Source organism: Eumetopias jubatus, unplaced genomic scaffold (assembly GCF_037043125.1).
Source record: "Eumetopias jubatus isolate StellerSeaLion01/CBP00866 unplaced genomic scaffold, mEumJub1_p1.0 scaffold_4, whole genome shotgun sequence".
NCBI lineage: Eukaryota > Metazoa > Chordata > Mammalia > Carnivora > Otariidae > Eumetopias > Eumetopias jubatus.
Window position 1 is genome coordinate 61,531,040 of NW_028274810.1, and position 22,607 is coordinate 61,553,646.

General features: G+C 45.0%; 1 protein-coding gene across 1 annotated transcript in view; it reads left to right on the top strand.

The window, feature by feature from the left end:
- Positions 1-22,607, top strand: part of FYB2 (FYN binding protein 2) — a 128,769-nt gene that overhangs the window by 15,583 nt on the left and 90,579 nt on the right. The window contains exons 2-4 of the mRNA XM_088022981.1: positions 13,491-14,235; positions 17,333-17,494; positions 20,483-20,516. Of these exons, the coding sequence (XP_087879107.1) occupies positions 13,491-14,235; positions 17,333-17,494; positions 20,483-20,516 (941 nt within the window). The remainder of the gene's footprint in view (positions 1-13,490; positions 14,236-17,332; positions 17,495-20,482; positions 20,517-22,607) is intronic.

Here is a 22,607-nt window from a genome sequence, read left to right on the forward strand (position 1 = left end):
TCGGGTCATGACCCCAGGGTCCTGGGATCGAGCCCCACATCGGGCTCCCTGCTCAGCCAGGAGCCTGCTTCTCCCTCTCCCACTCCCCCTGCTTGTGTTCCCTCTCTAGCTGTCTCTCTCTCTGTCAAATAAATAAATAAAATATTTTAAAAGAAAGAAAGAAAGACCTAAGAAATTAAAATGGCCATGTTGGCTAAGGAGTTTACATCATAAGCTGGAGGGGGGTGAAGGCAGTAAAGTGGCTCAAAGAAGTTCTTCAACCCTTCACTTTTCAGCTTTCAGTAAATTTCACTTTAAATAAAAGTGTCATGAACCCCGAGGACACTGAGCAACTGTTTTGTCTGGGCCCAAGAGGGCAGTGCGGAGGGCAGGAAGCCCCCTCAAATAAGGACGCTCTGTATTTGATTTTTCCAGCTTGCTGGCAACAGGTTTCTAGGGAAGCCTCCTGGTTCTCCCCCCAAATCGCGGTACCAGACGAGCAGACCAATGTAATGGGGAAGCTGGTAATGGGGTAGTTTGAGGGCGGGCCTGTGTGCAGAGATCATCCATCTGACCTCAGGACCTTATCCCTAGTCCGCTGAGTCCAGCTGGAGCCCCTTTGCTGGGAGCTGTGTTTTGAACTTAGCATCTGAGAATGCATAACCCAGTTTTTCCTCTGAGACGCTTACCCCCACCACAAAATGCAGTTAAGCAACATTTTCCTATCTTGAAGCAATCTGGAACCCACTGTGTTTTTTTGTTTTTGACGGGGTGTGTGTGTGTGGCCGGGGCGGGGGGGTTCGTCTTGTTTTAGGATTTCCTTAATACCCCCCTTCCTTTTTTTTCCTCCACTGTGCTTGAGGGTTTAGTGTCTTGATTGAGGGGATTTGGAGGCTGAAGAATACCAATTTTAATTCACCCTCTCCCTGTACAGTCTGTGAAGGTATTTTGAACCATAAAATTCAAGTGTGCGTTGAAAAGTTTTTTTAATGGCTTGCAGGGCCTTTCAGGTGGACTCAGGCCCGATTCGCTCCCTCCCCATCTCACATTTCAGCTGCAGGCCCCACTAGGGAAACCCAGACTGACCACGCTCTCTCAGGCCTTGGGGCTCACAAATGCCTCCCCTCTGTCGTGCGCCCCCCACCTGTTCTCCACATCTGGCTTTCTCTGGGAAGGTCTCTGTGCTCCCCAAGCCCAGTTTGGTTTCCTGCCCGGCCTGCACCCAGTGCTGTCCTGTCACAGCCGTGACCATGGGGTCCTGTGATTGTCTGGTTCCTTGTCCAGCTTTTCCGTAAGACTCTGGACCCCATTATGGCAAGGCCTGTTGTCTGTCTTACTCATTGACGTGACCCGTTGTAGGCATGCAACAAATGATCATTGGATAAACTTGGGCGTGGACGAATGAAGACTTGTCCCTGGAGAAAAGGCATGCTGTGGCAGAGTTCATTTTAATGTCCCTGACCCTTGTCCTTGGCGCCACACGAAGCAGCTTGGGCATCACACTTGCCACCCAGATGAGGCCATGTAGGATCCTCTCTGCAGCTTCTCTGTAAATCTAAAATCACTCCAAGGAAAAAAGTTCATTAAAAACAAAACAAACCAAAAACCAAAAATACCCCCAGGCTTTGGCATCGGGGCTGAGTTCCCTAACCTTAGCTCAGACACTCATTAGCCATATGAAATGTTGATGCAAAATGAACCAACCTTTTTTTTTTTAAATTTCAGAGCAAAAGGATAAAAAGTTGTATCTGAGCCCAAGTTAGGATAGCCCGGGATACACAATCTTCACAAAGAAGACAATGCTCCAAGGAAGGCACATTTGGTGAAGGGTTATATATGTGTTTTTTTGTTTGTTTGTTTGTTTGTTTTTACATAGAGTTACAAATCATCCTGACCAAAGATATTCCAGAAAGTTACAGACTTTATCTTATGCTTTTCCCATGTGCAAGGCTGTATGCCTTTAATCTTCTGGGAGTCAGGGAGGTTTTCTCTTATCTTTATGTTTGGGATATTCCTTTTTGGTTATTTTTTTAACGAAACAGTTGTACGGTGTGTGTTGGGACAGAAATAGAGCCCATGCTTTGAGGTTTTGCGGAGTCATTTTGACCTTGGTAAATGTTCAAGTATAGCTTCCCTAGGAGCCCAGGAGCGAGGCCCACAAACATGAAAAGTTGAAAATGTCCTTTACTTTATCAGACCTCAGCCAACCTGACCCTTGATTTTGTCTGCTCTACTCTGAAGCCCACGGTAAGGGTGACAGTAGTTGAGATGAAGTCTGCAAGTGGCTGTGCACAGGGCTTGGAACGATACTAACATAGTAAGATGTAGCATACTCAAAATTCAGTGCATTTTTCATATTCTTTTATCTAGAATTCCTCCTAATTTCTCCTCCGTCCCCTCTGTCCATAAATGCATCCAACGCTTTCTAATCAGCTCAGTTCAATTAAAAAGTATTGTTGTCTACACTGTGTACCTAGGTATAGTGATAGAAACATGGGTGGGAAAGGGTACAGTCTGGTCCACACCCCGAGGACATCAGTATAAGTGGGGCTCAGGGGAAGCAGACACATAGATGATTAAACCAAGAGTGCTATAGAGCAGGGAGCAGGCGTTCTTAGCCCAGCCTACGCATGGGAAAAAGCTCCTGGGAGGGGTTGATAACTTAGCTGAATCTCTGAAGATGAATAAGCTTAGCTAGGCTAATAAGTGTGGAAAAGGCATTCCAGGCAGAGGGAACAGCATGAGCAAATGCACAGGGGCAAGTCCAGTTTTACTGAAGGGTGAGCTAGAGGCAGGAAGTGGTGGGACCTGAAGTTGGAGATGGAGGCAGAAAAAGATCAAGGGACTTAGGTGTATGGCTACAGAATAATTTACCAGCAAGATGATGGGGGCCATTTGAAAGGTTTTAAGAGGAGGATGTAATCCAACCTGCAGTTTAGATGCATCATTAGCATGGATTTCATTTGTAGGTCTCTTCAGATAGCTCTTCTAAAGGACATTCCCTCTAGATCCTTAGCCCAGAAATCCATTCATTTCTTTTATTCAATGCTAGTTTGGCAAATACTTACTGAGGACTTACTAAGAGTAAAGAGTCATTCTGGAGCCCGTGAGCTCTACAAAGATAAGTATGTCTTTCTAGCTGCCTTCAAGGAGTTCACAGACTGTCGGGGAAGTTGGGGCATCTCCCTCAGTAATTGCAGTAGGACACAGGAAATGGTGAGAGGCATGAGACTGTAAGAGGTTTGCAGCTGAGATGCTATAAGACATGTTTCCCAATCGATTCCTTGGACCAGGTGCTGAGCTGACCTTACAGTAGGCATTCCGGGTGGTTCATGAAATATGGACTCCCCAGAGATTCTGTTTCGGGGGCGGGGGGGGCAGGTTCAGAAGTCCTCAGGACCTTCCAGGGCACAGCCAGATCTAAGAACGTGGTCTGAGAAGGGAGACCTTTTAGGCTACAGGGGAGAGTAGCCAGGGAAGAAGTATTGAGGCCCAGGGATTCATTCAGGGGAGCCAGCAGTCTTCTAGAGCTGGGGAACCGGAAGAGGCAAGTGGGTGAGAGAAGGGATGGTGATCCAAGAGGAAGATCTTGAAATTGATGCACTGAAGATGGTCCACTCACTGGTAATGGCGGGGTCTAAGGTGGCTGCATGCAGAGTGGTGGCTGAGTTAGGGTGGAAGACAAGATCAGTAGGAATGAAACCAGCCTGTTGCGAGGGTTATCTATATGGATTCTAAATGTGCTTATGGTCATGGGAGTGGTACTGGAGGGAGAGGAGTGAGCGGGTGCTAAAAGCTTCAGTAAATGAAGGCGAGTGGCCAGGAATACTAAGACCCCTTCAATAGGGTGCAGTGGCTTTAGTTCGGTTTACCATTAGTAGGAGCTGCTATCTGTGATGAAGCAGAAGTGAGGAGCTCAGAGAACACTTCACCCCTCTCCTGGCTCAGGGGCAGGGGAGTGTAGGAGACAAGAGCCACACTTGGGAGAGCATCAGGGGAAGCTGGGTCTTGAGGGGACGTGTGAGTTTGAGTTACAGCAAAGAGGTGGAGAACAAGAGGGATTTAGCTAACCGCAGACTGAGTTCCAGAGAACTACATGGAAGCATTGGGAGGTGAGGGAAGTGTGAGAAATGAGATCCGTTGGGGACATTAAAGAGGCCTGCGGGAGATGGGGCCCTTTGTTAATGGACTAGCTTGGCTTTCTCATGATGAGTAAGGTAAACAGAGAGGTGAGGCATGGTGGCCTGTTGCTTTAGAGAAACAGGAGTCCTTGGTTCCCTAGTGCCCACTAGTAAGAATTGGGGGCCTTAGGCAGCTTTAATAGTGATGCAGCGGTGTTCGGGGGTGGGCGGGAGGCTTGGTGGTTTTATTAGGACCATGCAGGACTCAATGGGCTGCTCGAAACTCAGCAGTGGGCAGCGTCACAGCTGGATGAGGAGAGATTTTACGGGTAGCCCGGGGAGCTCTAGATCTCTCCTTCCTCACATGCAGCATGGAGGTTGCCACTAGAGGAGTGGCAGTCTTACCAAGGGCACCTGCCAGGGGCCAGACACCTATGAGGCCTTAAACATGCATAAGTGAAACCTGATAGCCCCAGGTGGTGGGCATCATTAGCCCCATTTTACAGATGCAGAGAGATTCAGTAGCTTGCTCAAGGTCACACATTTAGCAGAGCTGGGACTCTTGCCCATACATAAACTGAGGGATGAAAAGTACTAATTTGGCCTGATAGGTAATGGGGTGGGCAGTTATTGATTCTTACACCTTTATGATGGAAGCTTTAATGTTTCTGTACTGTATCTGTTCAGAGGGCGGGTGGGAGGATTCTAACAGCCCTTCTCTGCTCTCTTGCTCCTACCCCTTCTTAGGGGCTTTGGAATTAATCACTGGTACCAGGAACACAAGGCCGTTTCACCATCATTATAGCTCTAGTAGTAGCGAAGGTTGGATCGAAGCTCTTTTATTCATGAAGGATGACTCAGATGCTATTCTTAATCGACTTTTCTTTCTTTCCATCTTAGGAAAGGTTTGACAGCTATTACTGCCTTTCTTTTTGCACTCATAATTTCTTAGCTTCTGCTGCCTTTCTCTGGACTTTGGATTTTGAGTCTGCATTTTTCCTTAAGGCCCTTGCATTTGCTTATCAGGGGAAGAATGTGAAATGTGTGATAAACCATGACCATTGATGCTGCCATTGTCCCTCCCTCGCGGAAGGCAATATTGAGCAATTTGCAGACGTTCGGAAATGAGTCACTTTTTTTTTTCTTAAATCAAGAAATATGCATCAAAACAGTGTCTTCTCCCTTTGGAACTTATTTTATGTATATTTTTATGATGAAGATGCCGAGACAGGGAAACTCCAGAGAGAGTAGAGCAGTTATCTGTACGATAGTTTATAAACCGAGAGTCAGGACATGTGATCTGACACAGGACTGATTCTCATTTGCAGATCTATTTTGAAAGAGTGTAGCACTAAATTGTATTTTGTTGTCTGGTTCTGCATCTTTGTATCACCTTTAAATTACATTAAATCAGAACTAGCTTGAAAATCCAGGATACAGTCACAAAGTCCTATAACTTATTAAGAAATTTTTAAAATCCCATTACAGCAATGCATTAGATCCAATGTTTTGCTTATCTCTGTATAAATAGCAAAATGTGAGAGAGTGTTTTAAAGGCAAATGCGAATTGGTTCCCGGAATTATTATTTGTTTGTTTAGAAATATGATTAGAGGTACATTTGTTACATCATTTCTAAAGTAAGTATGACATAGGCAAATTTGATTATGAAATGAGAGGGGCGCCTGGGTGGCTCAGTTGGTTAAGCGGCTGCCTTCGGCTCAGGTCATGATCCTGGAGTCCCGGGATCGAGTCCCGCGTCGGGCTCCCTGCTCAGCGGGGAGTCTGCTTCTCCCTCTGACCCTCCCCCCTCTCATGCTCTCTCTCTCATTCTCTCTCTCTCAAATAAATAAATAAAATCTTTAAAAAGAAAAGATGCCTATGAGATAACAAAAGAATTGTAAGTTAAATTTATAAATAAGGCATATTAGAATAGGTAAGATCAGTTCTACCGTCAAACAGACTCAGATTCAAATTCCTGATTTCTAACTGAGCAAACTAGGAAAAATTACTCAGTGTCTGTGTATCTGTCTAGGGCAGTAACAATACCTGCTCTGTAGGGTTATTGTAGAGATTATACATAAGAGTTGTTAATAAGGATGATAGGGATAAGAGAAGAAAATAGAGTTATCAATTCTCTGAAACTGGCAAAGTAGAAAAGACTTCCCAGGAAGCTAATAATACAGTGTCTGTATTCTTCTGATCAAATATTAGCTTGTTTCTAAAAAAAAAAAAAAATTCTAAACCCACCAACAAATTCTTGGGTTTAAGGAGTCCAGGATAGAGCATGGGTTCTGGACCCAGATTGTGTGAGTTTGAATCCCAGCTTTGACCATTCCTTGCTGTGACCTTGCACAGGTTGCCTATGCCTCAATATTCTGGTCTGTATCTTGGGAATGCACTGGGCTAGACCTAAGGTTTAAATGAGGTTCGTGCTTAGAATAGAGTCTGGCACGTGGCAATGTCATATAAAGTGTGTGTGTGTACTAGGCATAAGTGCCGACTTTTGTTATTATCGTTTCTTAGATTTGTATAAAATAAATATTGAATGAGAGACCTGTGTCTGATGGAGTCTTGTCCCCTACTTGGGCTAAATATAATACTGCATTTAAAGACCTGACATTCAGGCTTATAAAGCTTATAACTGTTTCACACTGGTCTCCCCATGTGTCTAAAACAGCAGTATCTTTGTTCTCCAGGCTGGTTGCTACCCCCTTGGTCAATTTCCATATCAAAGAGATAAACCCTTGGTGTTTAGAGGACGCCACTGTCTTTTATCTTAGGTTGTTCCCACAACATCTCTGAAATTCTTCTGGCCTTTGTTTCCCAGATGAGGTATTTGAAGGCCACCCAGTCCAGATCAGAAGTGTCAAGGCTTCCTTCAGGGCTGTTTTCCGGTCTTCTTCTGACATTACAGCCATTAGAGAATTTGTTTCTGTGTGCATTCTAAGCTGCCCTTAGCAAAAAAAGCACCAAAATTCTGTACAGTTACAGTTCATGAAGTATGTGAACCTGCTAATTTTTCTAAATGTTTATTCACCAATTCATTCACCAAACATTTTGTGAGCCCCGGCGCTAGTAATGGGCGTACGGAGATAGATAAGACACTGTCCCCATCTTGTGCAGGGCTGCTAAAGACTTGTCTGTCAAGGATTCATTCCTTCACCAGATTTTTATTGAGCACCCACTATGGGCCAAATATGCTTCCAGGCACTGGTGTTAAGACAGTGAACAATCCTGACAAGGCTCCTGTCCTCAGGGAGCTTACATCCTGATGGAGGGAGATAGGCAGTAGGTTGGGGGCTGATAGGTGCTATGAGGAAAAGCAAACCAGAATGTATTCCTCAGTGTTTTTTGTTGGAGACAACCAAGTCTGTTGCCAGTTTGAGCAGAAAGGAGCTTATAATAGGTTATTTTAGGAGTTTCCAGAGGGGCTGGGGAGGAGTTTGTATGCTACAGGTAAGGGAGAAGTCCAGCGTCCATGTGGGATTTTTCCAGTAGGAACGCATTCACGTTGCTGCCCTCTGCACAGCACGGGAGCATCTGTAGCTGCTCCCCCGAGATCTGCTCCCCTGTGAGCCACAGTCCCCTCCCGGGCTCATCCCCCATGCCTCCCTGGATGCCTCTGCCTGGCAGAGTTCTAGCTGCAAGAGCTCCTGGGAAGTATAGCTCCGAGCTTTCCAGGATCTGGCTTAGGGGAAGGTTCACTAGAAAGAAAAATTCATTACAGCCTTCGGTCAACCCTGAATCCCATTCTGATTATCCCCTCTCCTTTCGTCATGCCAGCTTCCTAAAACACGAAAATGAAAACAACAAAGCTAGTCATTTATTTTTGCCTCCCCTCCCATTCACTCTGGGGCCCCCTGCACTTGGGCTCCTGCAGTGGCATTCTTTCGTGATGTCCATGGAATGGTTTCCATCTTGACAGATTGCACCAGGCATTTTTCCCTCTTTATCTTCTAGAACTTCTCTGCTGCGCTGGCCACTGCTGGGCACTCATTCACCTATTATTGCCTTCTAAAGGCTTTACATGTACTTATTAATTAAATCCTCATAACAATTGTATTCATTTCCAGCATAATCCTGCTGCACCAACTGACCACAAATTGAGTAGCTGAAAACAGCACAAAGTTATTATCTTATAGTTGAGGAAGCCAGATGTCTAAAATCAAGGCATTGGCAGGACAGCATTCCTTCTGGAAGCTCTAGGGAAGAACCTATTTCCTGCCTTTTCTAGCTTCTGGAGGCTACCTGCATTCCCTGGCTCCTGGACCCTTCCTCCATCTTCAAAACCAGCACGTAGCATCTTCAACCCCCATACCCTCATCTTTGTTTCATTGTCCCATCTCCTTGTCTCTTGCATTCCACTTTTAAGGGCCCTTATGATTACACTGGGCCCACCCAGATAATCCAGAATCATCTCCCCATCTGAAGATCCTTAACTTAATTACACCCCAGAGTCCCTTCTAGCACGCAGGGTGACATTAACAGATTTCAGGGATTAGGATGTGGACTTCTTTAAGGGGCCGTCATTCTACCTACCAAAACAACCATATGAGGTGGAGTACAGTTATTATCCCAGAGAAGGCAACAAACGCAGAGAGGTTAGGTCATTTGCTCAGGTCATAAAGCCAATAAATGGCAGGACTAGGAATTTAAACTTAGGCAGCTGGACTTCAGGGTTTATGTTTTTAAGCTCTGTGGGCACCAAGAAATGAGTAAATAACAATTTAAATTTCTAACCCCCCAAAACATTCCCATACATAACTACCTGTTAGATGACTCCCCTAAGAAGATAAACCATCACATCCAAAACTGGGCTGATCATCTTTCCCCAATACTTTTATCTTCTGCCCTCAGTCTTAGTTTCAGGGACTAACATCCATCCTCTCACCCAATTTAGAAACCCGGGGATCATCCTGGAGCCCTCCCTCCCCTTTCTAGGTCTAGTCCATACCACCTCCTGCACATTTCTCTTCTGCATTCCTACCAACACTGCCCAAGTCCCACCTTGCATCATTTTTACTTGGCCCTTCTAGTTGTCTCCTGATTGGTTCCTGGTCTCTAATCTGCATGAAATACAAATCGAAGTCTGTCCTAGCCCTGTATCAAACTCATCAGTAGCTCCCCATCGACTCTGAAGATTAAGCCCAATTACTTTAAGGAGACTTGCCTTCGACTTTCTTCTCCAGCCTCCCATACTGAACACTGGGGCTTCAGTACCATGGAATTGCGTATTCCGGTCTACACCATGCTGCTTCACACTGCCATGGCTTCTCTGTTCCTGCCCGTCTTGATGTCAGGGCCATGTCCTGGCATCCTCACTTGCCTGCCTCTTCCAGCAGATTTATCTTTAGGGGGCCTTCTTTGCACCCCTGCCGGCATCATGACCCATCCTGCATGTTCTTGCAGATGTCATGCCAGGTATCCAATAACAGTCTCTCCTACAGGAAAGTGATTGGGTTGTGTCTGCTCCTTTGTTCCACTAGCTCTGAAAGGTCAGGAAAGCTTACTCATCTTGGTAACCCTTGTGCCTGGACATAGCAGAAAACCAATGAGCATTTTGAGGTGATGTGAGTTGAATGGTGAACAAGCAGGAACATGCTAATTCCAGAAAGTGGGAGAGAGATGGGCTTTCCAGGCAGAGGAAATGGTACACTCAAAGGAAAAGGCATGAAAAAGCAGAAAAGGTGGGAAAACATGGGTAATTCAACGAGGCCAAAAGGAAGAAAGCATGTTGGGGAAGGGCCCACTATCTTGTCCAAAAACGAACAGAAAATAGTGTTTGGGAGGGCCTTATGCGCTAAGCAAAAGATTTTCTGTTGATGTGAAAGCTTTGGGGAAGCCACATTAAAGAACTTCAAATAGGGGACATACCTGATCAGATGTGTGTTTTTTATCAGCTTTGCCTAACAGCTGGGTAAGTGGTGGATTGGACGGGCCCAGAGTAGAAGCAGACAGACCACAAAGAAGTCACTGCAATGCATGAGGAGGACTCAGAGGCAGGGGCCATGGCATGAAGAAGGGACAGGCCTATGGGCTTCTTAAGATTTGACATCAGTGGGGCGCCTGGATGGTTCAGTTGGCTAAGTGTCTGACTCTTGATCTCAGTTCAGGTCTTGATCTCATGGTCATGAATCTGAGCCCCATGTTGGGCATGGAGCCTACTTTAAAACAACAACAACAACAACAACAAACACTTGACATCAGTAGGATGTGGAAACTGACCTGCTGCAGGCCCAGAAAAATGAAGCATGGTATTCATTGGAATGCCCCCTGGGTACCTCCCAACCCATCCTCACATACCTTGCCTCATGCCCTCAACCTTGACCTCCCTTCCAGGGGTAATGAATAATCAACAACAGAATATGTCACATCTGTTTCCCATAATAAGGGAAGTGAAATCCACACTTTAATGCTGGGGGGACCTTAGAGATCACTTGGGCCAATTGCCTTGTGTGATAGACGACTAAGCCCAGACACGGGAATGACTTCACTCTGGTAGCTCAGAAAATCTCTGGTGGGCACCCAGCCACCCTTTATTGAATCAGCTATTCAGTTCTCCACATGGCATTCGTCTCTAATATTTTCATGTATATTTGCTTATTTTCTGCCTCTCCCTTACCTTAGAATGTAATATTTAATAGCTGAGCCCTCGTCTGTCAAAAACAGCGTTTTGCCCACATGATAGACACTCAATGGGCATTTATTGAAAGAGGAATAGACCAGGTGTAATCAGGCTTGCTTCCTCCTGAACCAGTGATCTTTACACAGGACTTGGGTTTGGAGGGTATCCATCCATAATTCTGTTTCCTGCTAGGGTTTTTCCTAATCATTCCTGCAGAGACTAAAATCAACCACCCAATAATAACTGTAGCTCATGTGGCTTCAGATAGTGAAGAGCTAAAAATAATCATCGTTACATTCCTTTAAAAGTAGTAACCACTGACCACCTCATACCTATTGTGATGGCTACTGTAAAAATACTGTGTTACAAGAATGTGGAGCAGTTGGAATCCTACCCACTGTTAGTAGGAATGTAGGATGGTACAGCTGTTATGGAAAACAGTATGGTGGTTGCTCAAAAAATTAAACATAGAATTACCATATGATTCAGTAATTCCACTTCTGGGCAAACACCCAAAAGAATTAGAAGCAGGGTTTCAAAGACAGATTTGCATATCCACCTTCAAAGAGCATTATTTAAAATACCTAACATGTGGAAGCAAGACAAGTGTCCACCAACAGATGAATGGGTAAATGTGGTAGATACATACAATGGAATATTATTCAGCCTTAAAAAGGAGAAAATTTTGCCACATGCTACACCATGAATGAACCTTGAGGACAGTATGCTAAGTGAAATAAGCCAGACACAAAAGGACAATTACTGTACGATTCCACTTATATGAGGTACTTGGAGTAGTCAGAATCATAGAGACAGAAAGTAGAATGGTGGTTGCTGAGGGTAGGGGGTAGAGAGAGTGGAGAATTATTGTGGAATGGCTATGGAGTTCTACTTTTGCAAGATGAAAAGGGTTCTGGACATTTGCAACAATGTGAGTGTCCTTAACACCACTGCATTGTACACATGAAAATGGTTAAGATGGTGAATTTTAAATTATGTGTATCTTACCACAATTTAAAAAAATATGAACCACTGAGGTATGTATAGCTCTTTCCTTTGATCCTTATAATAACCTTAAACTGTTAGAATGGTCCCATTTTATAGTGAGGAAGATAAGGCTCAGGGAAGTGAAGTGAATTGCCCAAGGCACATAACTAGAAAATGGTGAAGCAGAGCCTCATACTCGGATCTCCTGGTTCCATGCCCAATGCTGGCTTCCCTCACATCAGGGGAGAGGATGTATAGTTGAATTAATTTGACCTCTGGTTGAAATATATGCAAGAGATTGAGACTTAGCAATTCATGGGGGGAAAAAAGACTATAAATGTGTACATGTGTATACGTGTGTGTATGTGTGAGAGAGAGAGAGAGAGAGGGTGGACTGGGGGAGCATGCAAGCAAGCTCCCAGACACCTGCTTCATGCTACTTCAATTTCCCTCCCTCCCTGAATCTTCAGAGGGCAGGTGTGAGTCAACTGTAAACATGATGAGAAAAGGTCACCCAGTAGTCCCTCAGATGGCAAAATGAGAATTGACTGGCGTGGAGATTGTCTGGCTACATGGAACTCAGCCCTTTAAGATGACCAGGAAAGACCATGGCTCCCTTTGAAATGGCTCCATTAGCTGTCCTCTCACACCCTACCTCCACCGCTTCCTACCTCCTGGGGAGACGAAAGATGACAAAATGTGCTTACAAAACTAAATCAGACCTAGTGAGAGAAAGGGGGAGCGGTGGAAACAGCACTGAACACGAGTCAAGCCCAATCCTACTTGCCCAGACCACCAGCTCCCCATGTAATGCCGGGCACATCCTTCCTCAGCCCCAAGGGTTGGGCTGCTATTCCTACCACCATTTTCATATACTGAATTTAGAAGGTAAGCACACTCTCCCAAGGGGAGTCAAAAATACAAAAGGATCAGCTAGCCTCTTCAAAATAGCTCTTATTTATCACCGGCTTACTGGAATTTTGATGGACACCTCACATATAGTAGCCCTAACCTTTCTACCACTTGACAACTTTTTATGATGAGACTACACTGAGAGGTAATACCACATTTACCAGAGTATTTGCCTAGGTGATAAAGAACAGAGTCAGAATTTGTCTATTTCCAAAGTTAAATTCAACAGCCAAGTTATACAGAGCTATGGAAGCATGAGGAGACAAGGAAGAAGTTAGCTCTACCCATCAACCCCTGGGAAAATCTTCATGGAGAAAGGGGGGCACCAAAGTTGCAAGAAAGCAATTGACAGGTAGATAGAGGGTGCATTTTGTGAAGCAAGAACACATAAGCAAAGTCAGGATGGTGGAGAACACAGATTTCTAGAAAACGATAAATAATCCTGTTTGGTTTAAGGCTAGTTGCATTCAGCTGTGGCTGGAGACCATAATTCCACCAGATGATAAAGAACTTTGAATGCTGGACCTGGACTAAGAGGATTAGAACTTACTTACATAGACAACAAGGTACCACCAAAAATTTGTATCAAAGGATTTATCAGCAATTGTCAATATTGTCTCCTTTATAAGTATTCTTTACATGTTGTGAAGAAATTAAACATATCTGAAGTGTTTCAAAGAGGAGATGTTTGTTTTCATTGCATCTTCCAGAGGCATCACCAGCTGACACCGCCCACTAGGTGAGCAATGGTGGCGTATCGGTGCTTAGACCCGCTTACATGCACAGTGAAGTCAGCTAACCTCACTGGCTTTTTTCCTAGAATAATAAGACATTTTGTTTTGTTTTGTTTTCTCTGATGCTTTAGGAAGGGTTAAGAAACTTCAAGGAACTTCGAGCCAAATTTCAAAAGTTTGATGTGCCATCTCTTCCAGGACCTATTAAATTCTCAGCAGGTGTTCCTCAAAAGGGTGATATTGGAAGCACACAATCAACAAGAATTTTGGCCAATGGGAAACCCCTCTTGTCCAACCAAAATCCGCTCCCACCATGCTGTTCTAGTGCGGAACCCCAGCTTCTAAAACCCCAGGAAACAAAGTTAGCCCAGAGGGGTGAGATTCAGAAATGTTCGAATTCCCCAGGACCTCCGGAAAGGTCTCCTGGTTCTGCAGTAAATTTCCAGAAAACTTCTTTCCTGTTAGACATGAGTCAGTCGAATGCCGAGATAACCAACAAAAGGAGAGTCGTGGTGAACAAGAGCTTCAAAGATAAGCTCTGGAACTGGGAGAAGGTTTCATCTCAGAAGAGTGAGTTGTCTTCAGCCTCTCTCCTTGCCAGTTGCGCACGCAGGGCCTTCCATCTGGAGGAGGAGAAAAGCAGAGGGCTTCCTCCAAAGGAACCCAGGAGAAAGCTGGAAATAAAAGGACCACAGACCCTGCCTTCCCAGAGGCACTTGATGGCCCAAAGAGAATCACTTGCCTCTCCTGAAGATCCCACTTTTCTACTTGTTCAACATGGCAGGAAGAGCCTAGAAAATCCTCTTCCTGAGAGGAGCCCAGTGAGGGGCTCCTGCCAGCCTATCTATGAGAGTGAACTTGCCAACCAGGCCCCAGGTGAGATGTAATCCCTGTGGGCCCAGGGGAGGGGCCACTGTGTTTTTCTAATTTAGAGCCTATGAAGATCATGTATGATCTGGGTGAATTTTGCCCCAAATGCCAGGGCAGGTATTCTAGGCCCATCTGCCAAATTGTAATTTCAGGTTTGGGTAAAGTGCTTAATCTCCTGGAATTCTATTGAAAGATAGTTTGGGCAAGCTTGGGTTTGAATCCTAGCTCTACTTCTTACAACATGCATGAACTTGGGCAATCTACTTAACCTCTTATAGCCTGGTCTGCTCTCCTGTAAATCAGATTCATCACCAATCTGCCCCAACTTGGTAAACAGCACAGCCATCCTCCTAGCTGCTCAGGCCAAAAACCTAGGAGCCATACTCTATTCCTCTCTCCCTCTCATTCTTTGCATCCACTCCATCAGCAAGCTCTTGGTTCTACCACCAAAATATGTTCTGTATCTCTCCACTTTGGCCCATTTCTGCCCTCTGCCCTGTCTATATCACTGTCATCTCTCACCTGGACCACAGTGGTCCAGCTGGTTTCTCTGCTTCCACACTCTTGCCCTCCACTACCCTGTTCTCCCAGCAGGCACAGTGATCCTCTAAAGCACAAATTAGATCACATCACTCCCCTGCTCAAATTCAACCCTAGCCATCTTACACCAGCTGATGCCATTTGGCCCTTCCTACCTCTCCTTCTACTACCTTGGCCTTTTTCCTTTTCCTTAGATAAACCAAGCTAGTTCCACCCCAGGTTCTTTACACTTGCTGATCTCTCTGCCTGGCACAAGCTTCCCCCGTCTTTGATGTCTCATTCCCTCACTTCATCATGGTCTCTGCTAGGGTCACCTGTTGTGAGTGGAATTTGTGAGTCGCCATCTACAATAACCACCCCTCCTCCGTCAGTCTCTGTCTTCTTACGTTGCTTTGGTTTTCTTCATTGCCCATCCCTACCTTGTATATTGTTACATATCTGTTTGCTTGCCTCAGTAAAATGTAAGTTACATAAGGATTAAAAACTGTCTTCCTTATCACCATATCCCCAGCACCTAAAAGAACAAGGCCAGGTTCAACAGGTCCTCAAAACCTATTTATTGAATACTTGAATGAATGGGTGGATGGACGGGTGGGTGGAGGGATCTCCTGCTTACAACCGTATATGTATTTAGAGTAGAATCTAAACTACTTACCACTGATTTCATGGCTCTGCACCTTCTGGGCCCTGCTTATGGATCTGACTTACTGCTGCCCTGGCTCACGCGTGGACACACTGGATTTCTTGCTATTCCATGAAGAGACTTTATTATGCTCGGGACATTTACATTTGCTCTTTCTCTTCCTAGAAAACTCTTCTTTGAGCTCTCTGTAGCTACATTTAGGTCTGAGTTCACATGACACTTTCTCAGATAATCTTTCTCTAACCTCTGTATCTAAAGACCACTGCCTCACCATGAGCAGTTGGCATTCTTTCCTATCAGCCTGTTCTATTTCTTTCATAGAACTGACAAGTCTCTGTGATTACCTTGTTTGTGTGTTTCTCATCAGTCTCCTCCTATTAGAATGAAAATTCCTGAGGGCAAGGCTCTGTCTGTTCTTGTTCTTAACTCTATACCCAGCTTCTAGAATGATGCCTGGACTGTAGTAGATAAATTGTTATTGATGAGGGGATAGGAAAGTAGAGTGAATGGGGGGAAGGAAAGAAGGAGCTGTTGAGGGGATTAAATGAGATGACCCATGTCCGTCTCTTAGCACAGTGCCTGGTAAAAATTAGGAACCCAGTTTGTAAGGGATCATTCATTTTCACTACATTTTCTCCTTAACTTGATAAAAACTGAAATTTCTGACATCATGACTTATAATCAAAGCCTAAGAAGAGAGGACTTGGTCCTGACTGATGTAACCCCTGCTAGTGGGGCAAGAGGAAGCTTCCCTCCCACCCCACCCCACCCCTGGCCTCTTTGCTCTTAGAAGGCAACAGGGCTCTGAGGAAGTTGTACAGAGGCCAACGTCTTTACTTTTTGGCATGGATGGTACATGTAGTCAACCACTGTATTATGTGAACCCCAAATCAAGGCTCTTGGATCATACAAGGTTTTGTGCTATTTTCACTGTAAGAGGCAGATACGATTTTTCATGTATAACATTGGAATTTCTTTTGGAGTTTGGCTTCTGAGCACAGAAGGATGAAATGTATGAAATTGAGATTGTCCTGGAAAATTCCAGGACTCAAAACCCCAAAATCCACAGGTGCCCACGTACCTCAAAGTTAGCCTTAAAGCTTGCCCTAGGCTATGAGTCCTGGAAATCGGAGATCAATTCGTCCTCTTTATAGCCCCCATGTTATTTGCATGTCCTAAGTGATTGAGGCATCCTTTAGGGGGATAGTCACCATCCATTTCCTTGGAAGTAGGCACCATGCTCGATGCTGGCAGGAGATTGGTGTGGCCTGGTGCCTGCACACAAGCAGCTATCACTCGATGGGAAGATGGACCCGCCCCTCTCATATGCCACAACACTGAGAGAGAGGTGTTAACAGTACATTGTGGGGGTACAAAACAGAGAGTGGTTAATTCTCACCTCGATTTTGAAATCAAATAAAGCTTCCCAGAGGAGGTGTCATTGGAACAGGACCTTAAAAAATGAGTCAGAGCTTTCTAAGAAAGAAGTGAGGGGAGAGCATCCCAGAACCAAGAAGGGCATGAACAAAGTCTTGGATATACGATGGCTTTTTAAATCAAATCTGGAGAATTGAGAAGCCATCGGTGTGAATGAAAGATATTTGGGCTCGAGGTTGGGAAAGTAGGATGGTAAACGGTGGTAAGAGAAGAATCTGGAAATGTGGATTGGGGTCATGTGGTATTTATATGCCAGAGGATGAGGTACACACATGGACGTCCTGCCGAGGAAGCCAGGCTTCAGCCTCGGGCAGCAGGCTGGTGACATGATCAGCCTGATTTGCGTTTTGATCAGGGCACTCTGGCCAGTAGGAAGAGAATAGAGGGGAGAGAGACTGAGGCAAGGACTGGTCAGTTTCACCCAAGAAGCCATGAAATGGAGATAATAATAACCTGCATTTTCTTTTTATAATCCATGCTTAGAAAAACAGCCAGTTGATAGGCATCACCAATTTCTCAAAATGAAACCACTGCCTTCCATCAAGTCCCTGGGTCCTCCTCCCCCAAAGCCTCCGAAACCCCCAGTCGTGAACCTCCAGGCCTTCCAGAGGCAGGCAGCTGCAATTTCCAAGGCCCACAGGGAAGGTAAGGAAATGCACAGGGCCCCGCACACAGCCAGCCAGCAGGAGTCATGGTTCCAGCGCCCATGTCCCCCCTGTTACCTCCCTCTCTGTGTCAACTCCCAGATGATAATGCTCAGCTGCTTTTCCATGGGGCTGGACATCCATCACTGGTTATTTCACATACAGGCTGTGGCAGCTTGCCCGTGAAATGACAAATCTGTGGGAATTGGCCCCTTATCGCTCCTGGGCCAGCCCGCTTCCCCTGAGAGCATTGCATTTGATCACTGGGAATCTGTCCAAGAGGAAGAAAAAGAAAAGTAGTCGAGCACGGAGCAGGGAGCTTTTGTGTTTCCTACAAAGCCTGTGTTGTCAACACAATCAGTGCAGTAGGAGAGGGGAGAGAGTGAAAAGGGAGGAAAGGCACTGTGAACTTGACCTGTGATCCTAATGCGGGTCCCTCAGGCCTCTCTGATCTGCCTTTGGTAATTAGCTGAAGGGCCCCCACCCCAGCCCCCACTGGCCCTTTCCAGGAACTGAAGCGTCCTGGGAAGTCCTTTTTCTGTGCTGTTTTGTGTTTTCCTCTGCTACTTAAAGAAAACACCTTCTCATTCCCTCTCCACCTGCACCGTGCTCTGATCTTGTTGACACTTCAAATGCCTTTGCTTATGTTTGCACTAATGAAACATGAGACGAACACACACTTTGGGGTGGTATGTAGTGCCGCGCTGACATTTGTCTTACTGTGGCCACGAGCGTCAGCAGATGGTACACTCAGAGAGCTGATGCCATCTGCATTGTTCATTTGACTGCTTTGAACAACCTCATGGCAGTTAAATTTCTTGAACTCACTCAGTAGTTCTCAAAGTTCAGCCTGCACCAGAGTCACCTTGAGGACTTGTCAAGACACAAATCACAGGGTCCTATTCCCAGAGTTTTCTGGTTTATTCGGTCTAGATTGGGTGCCTAAGAATTTGCCTTTTTAACAAGTTTCCCGGGGGGGATGCTGATGTTGCTGGTTGAGGGATCATACTTGGAGAACCACTGCTGCAAGTCCTCTTGTCTTATCCTAAAAGGAAGTTCATCTTGTGTCCCCTCGTGCATGCACCTAATCTCAGTTGATTTGGCCAAGACCCCCTAGTGCCAACCCTAGTCCCCCAAGGTCCCATTTCCGCTCCACCAAGATGAACCAGGAGAAACTCACCAGACTGCAAGCCCAGGTGCACATTGGTGAGAAAGGAACCGCTTGCCAGAAAAAGGTGGTTCATAGAACGGCTACAGCCCTAGTTCTCCTTTTTTTTGGGGGGGGGGGTTTAAGATTTTATTCATTTATTTGAGAGAGAGCGTGAGAGAGCATGCATGGGGTGGGAGAGGGGCAGAGGGAGAAGCAGACTCCCCACCGAGCAGGGAGCCCGATGCGGAGCTTGATCCCAGGATCATGACCTGAGCCAAAGTGATAGCGTGCATTTATTGAGAGCTTACTGGTGTGCCAAGCATTGTTTAAACCCTTTCCATGACTCATCTCATTTATGCTCACAAAAACCCTGAGAGATGAGTGTTACTGTCATCCCCACTTTACAGATAAGGACATACCCTTAACCGGCTGAGCCACCCAGGTGCCCCAAACCTTAGTTCTCCTTAAAGAAGTGAGGGGTAAACAATATCTCTGGTATTGAAGAAATGAATATAGTTACAAACCAAGGAACCACGATCCCTTTCCACAAGCCTGAAGTCCAGGCATCGGGGGCAGCGACGGCCCTCACCATCACAGGCCATGCTGAGGAAGCAGGTGACAGAAATGCTATCAGTGTCTTAAACCAACTTGGTGCAGACCATCTGACTAGTTGAGGACGACTGGCTGAAGCTCTGCACACACGATGCGTGGATGGAAATGCACCACTTGCTACCAGAGAGGAGGAGGAAGGGGAGGAGGTTCCAGACCTTGTGGAGAATTTTGACGAAGCTTCCAAGAATGAAGCAAACTGAATTAAGTCAACTTCTGAAGAAGATGAAACTTGAGGAAGTGACTAGGAGCTGCTGTTTTATATGATGACTGCTTTTTAAAATTTTGTTTATGGATCTGACGGACTCGAGATCTCTAGTATTTTTAAGCCCAAGCCCCTTGGACACTGCAGCACTTTTCAGTTTTTGCTTAGACACTATTCGTTCCTTGCAGCTCATTAACCTGGAGAAGTCTGGGAAGTTTGAAACAAGGTTAATGAAGGTCTTTGCCTGGTTAAAAAAAAAAAAAGAAAAAAAAAAAAGAAAAAAAAAGAACTCTCTTATAAGTATACTTTAATAATAATTTGGCCACCTCCATAACAGAGAAGGCTAAGTATGATTTTTATAAACACTAAATAATTCAGACCTCAAACCCTCTCTCTGAAAGCAAAGAATGTTGTCGGAGAACATAGAACAAAGCACCAAGTCTTCTGTAGTAAAATGGCCTTTGTAAATCCCAGCTCCCCAACTCACTAGCTATTTAAGTTTGGGCATCTTACTCACTGAGCCTCATTGTCCTTATCTGTAAAGTGGGGATGACAGTAACACTCATCTCTCAGGGTTTTTGTGAGCATAAATGAGATGAGTCATGGAAAGGGTTTAAACAATGCTTGGCACACCAGTAAGCTCTCAGTAAATGCACGCTATCACTATTGTAAGCTCGTGTTGAGCAGCCACACTCTCTTTGCCCTGGGTGCTGTGAGACACATGAGAGTTAAGGAGAGAAACGCCCCCCACCCCACCCCCCCACACACAAGTTCTGGTGCTCCAGAAGGTCAGAGTCTCATCCGAAAGATCAAGATCGTATTCATATAGAAACACCATATAGTGTGGGTGAGTGCTGCGCTGCAGGACGGAGGGCCTCCTAGGTGTCGGGGGGCAGGGAGGCTTGGGGCACCAATGAGTTGCCACTCCTCATTTTGTCTCTGGGGCCAGGGCATTGCACAGACAAAGTTCACTTTCATCAGGCTGCCACCTACGCCCCTTTTCACTGTGCCTCTTGCTCTTGCAGCAGCCGTAGAAGAGACCTGCCTGCCTCCAGAGAGGTGAGTACCTGTTTCTTAATTATGGGGGATCATAGTGCATGGCGCATTGACAGGCTGTTTAGCCAGCCTGAGAGCAGGCAAAAAGCACAAGGCAGGTGTCTGCATATCTCAGAAGGGTTGCAGGAAGAACAGATTTATAAGCCACAAACTGCAACTTTTGTTTTAGAGGCGAGATTAAATAAACTGCATTTAACTGCTGTGCTGACGTTAAGTTGCAAAGGTGGTCCTCTGAGGTACTTTTATTTATTATACAGCTGGGTTCAGTAAATTGAAACATCAGCCTCCATAGTAATAAATCAAATTAGAGGCTGCAGAATGCTGTGGGCATTGGTGTGATGTTAGGACTTGGTAATGGGACAAAAGACCTTCTGTTTTTGCTGTACTTATTCTGAGAATTTTGCCATGTAAGTGTCAGGTTGTTAATTCACTCAACCAAATATATCTGTTGAGTCCTTTGATGTGTCATACATTGAACTGGCTACTTTTTACAGATTTTCTTGCTTCCTTTTCTCAAGGCTGCAAAATTGCTGCTGCTGGCCTCATTTTATAGTTAAAGGTACTTGGGCTCAGAAAGTCTGGCCACTTGCAGAAACATGATTCCAGCCCAAGTACCCCCAAACTATTTTTTCTATTGAATATAATGGAAACATAAGATTGTGTAAATTGGAGGTATACAAGGTGTTAGTTTCATACATATATAAATCACAGTATGATTACTCCAGTAGTGTTAGCTAACACCTTGATCACCTCACATAATTCTCATTTCTTTTTTTGTGTTGAGAACAGTTAGCAACTTTAAAAGTTATAACACATACTTTTTACCATAATCACTCTTTGTACATTAAATCTCCAGAACTTATCTACTAGTTGTAAGTTTGTACCCTTAAACAACATCTCCCCAATTTACTCACCCCTCAGCCCCTGGTAACTACAATTTACTCTGTTTTTACAAGGTTCGGTTTTTTAGGTTTCATGTGTAAGTGATACTATACAGTAATTGTTTTTCTGACTTATCTCACTTAGCATAATGCTACCAAAGTCCATCCATGTTGTCACAGATGACAGGATTTTCTTCTTGTGGCTAAATAACATTCTATTGTACATCTACTTCACATCTTCTTTATCCATTCATCTGTTGATGGACACTTGGGTTGTTTCCGTATCTTGGCTATTGTGAATAATGCTGTAGTGTTAACATGAGTGTAGCAGTCTCTCTTCAAGGTGCTGACTTCATTTTCTTCAGACACATACCCGGGAGTGCTGGATCATATGGCAGTTCAATTCTTAATCGAACCTCAATACTCTTTTCTGTAATGGCTGTACTAACAGGTACGCCCAAACTGTTTTGATTATATCACATCACTTCCCTCACAAAGATGTTCCTTTTCTCAAGAAGGTCAGCCTTAGAAGAAGTAAGCATAAGGGTGCCTGGGTGGCTCAGTTGTAAAGCGTCTGCCTTTGGCTCAGGTCATGATCCTAGGGTTGTGGGATCAGGCCCCGCATCCAGCTCCCTGCTCCGCGGGAAGCCTGCTTCTCCCTCTCGCACTTCCCCTGCTTGTGTTCCCTCTCTCACTGTGTCTTTCTCTGTCAAATAAATAAATAAAATCTTTTTTAAAAAAAAGAAGTAGGCATAAAAACAAATAATCATATTATTTACCAAATGTTTATAATAGTAGAGTGTGTTAAGTTTTCTAATAGGGGAAAGCACAAGATTTAGAGGTTTCGCAAATATGGGAGTGATTGTCCTTGGGAGGGCCAATGAAGTCTTGGTAGAAAATGTATCCGTTATCTTTTGCTACAATCATACTACATGATAAGCAACAAAATATCCATAGCACACAGCAGGAGTATGGGTTTGGCTGATCTGGACTGAGCTCAGCTGCTATTGCTAGTATGTTGCAAACTACCGAGGCAGTTTTGCTGATACCGGTTGCTACCGGTTGCTCATGTGTAGGGGGTCAGCCTGCAGCCGGCTGATCTCGGATTGCCTTGGCTGACATGAGTGGGGCAACCTGACTTAGCACCAGCTGTCTCACCCTCCAGCAGGTTAGCTGAGGAATGATCTATAGCCACAGCAGACAAGCAGGACAA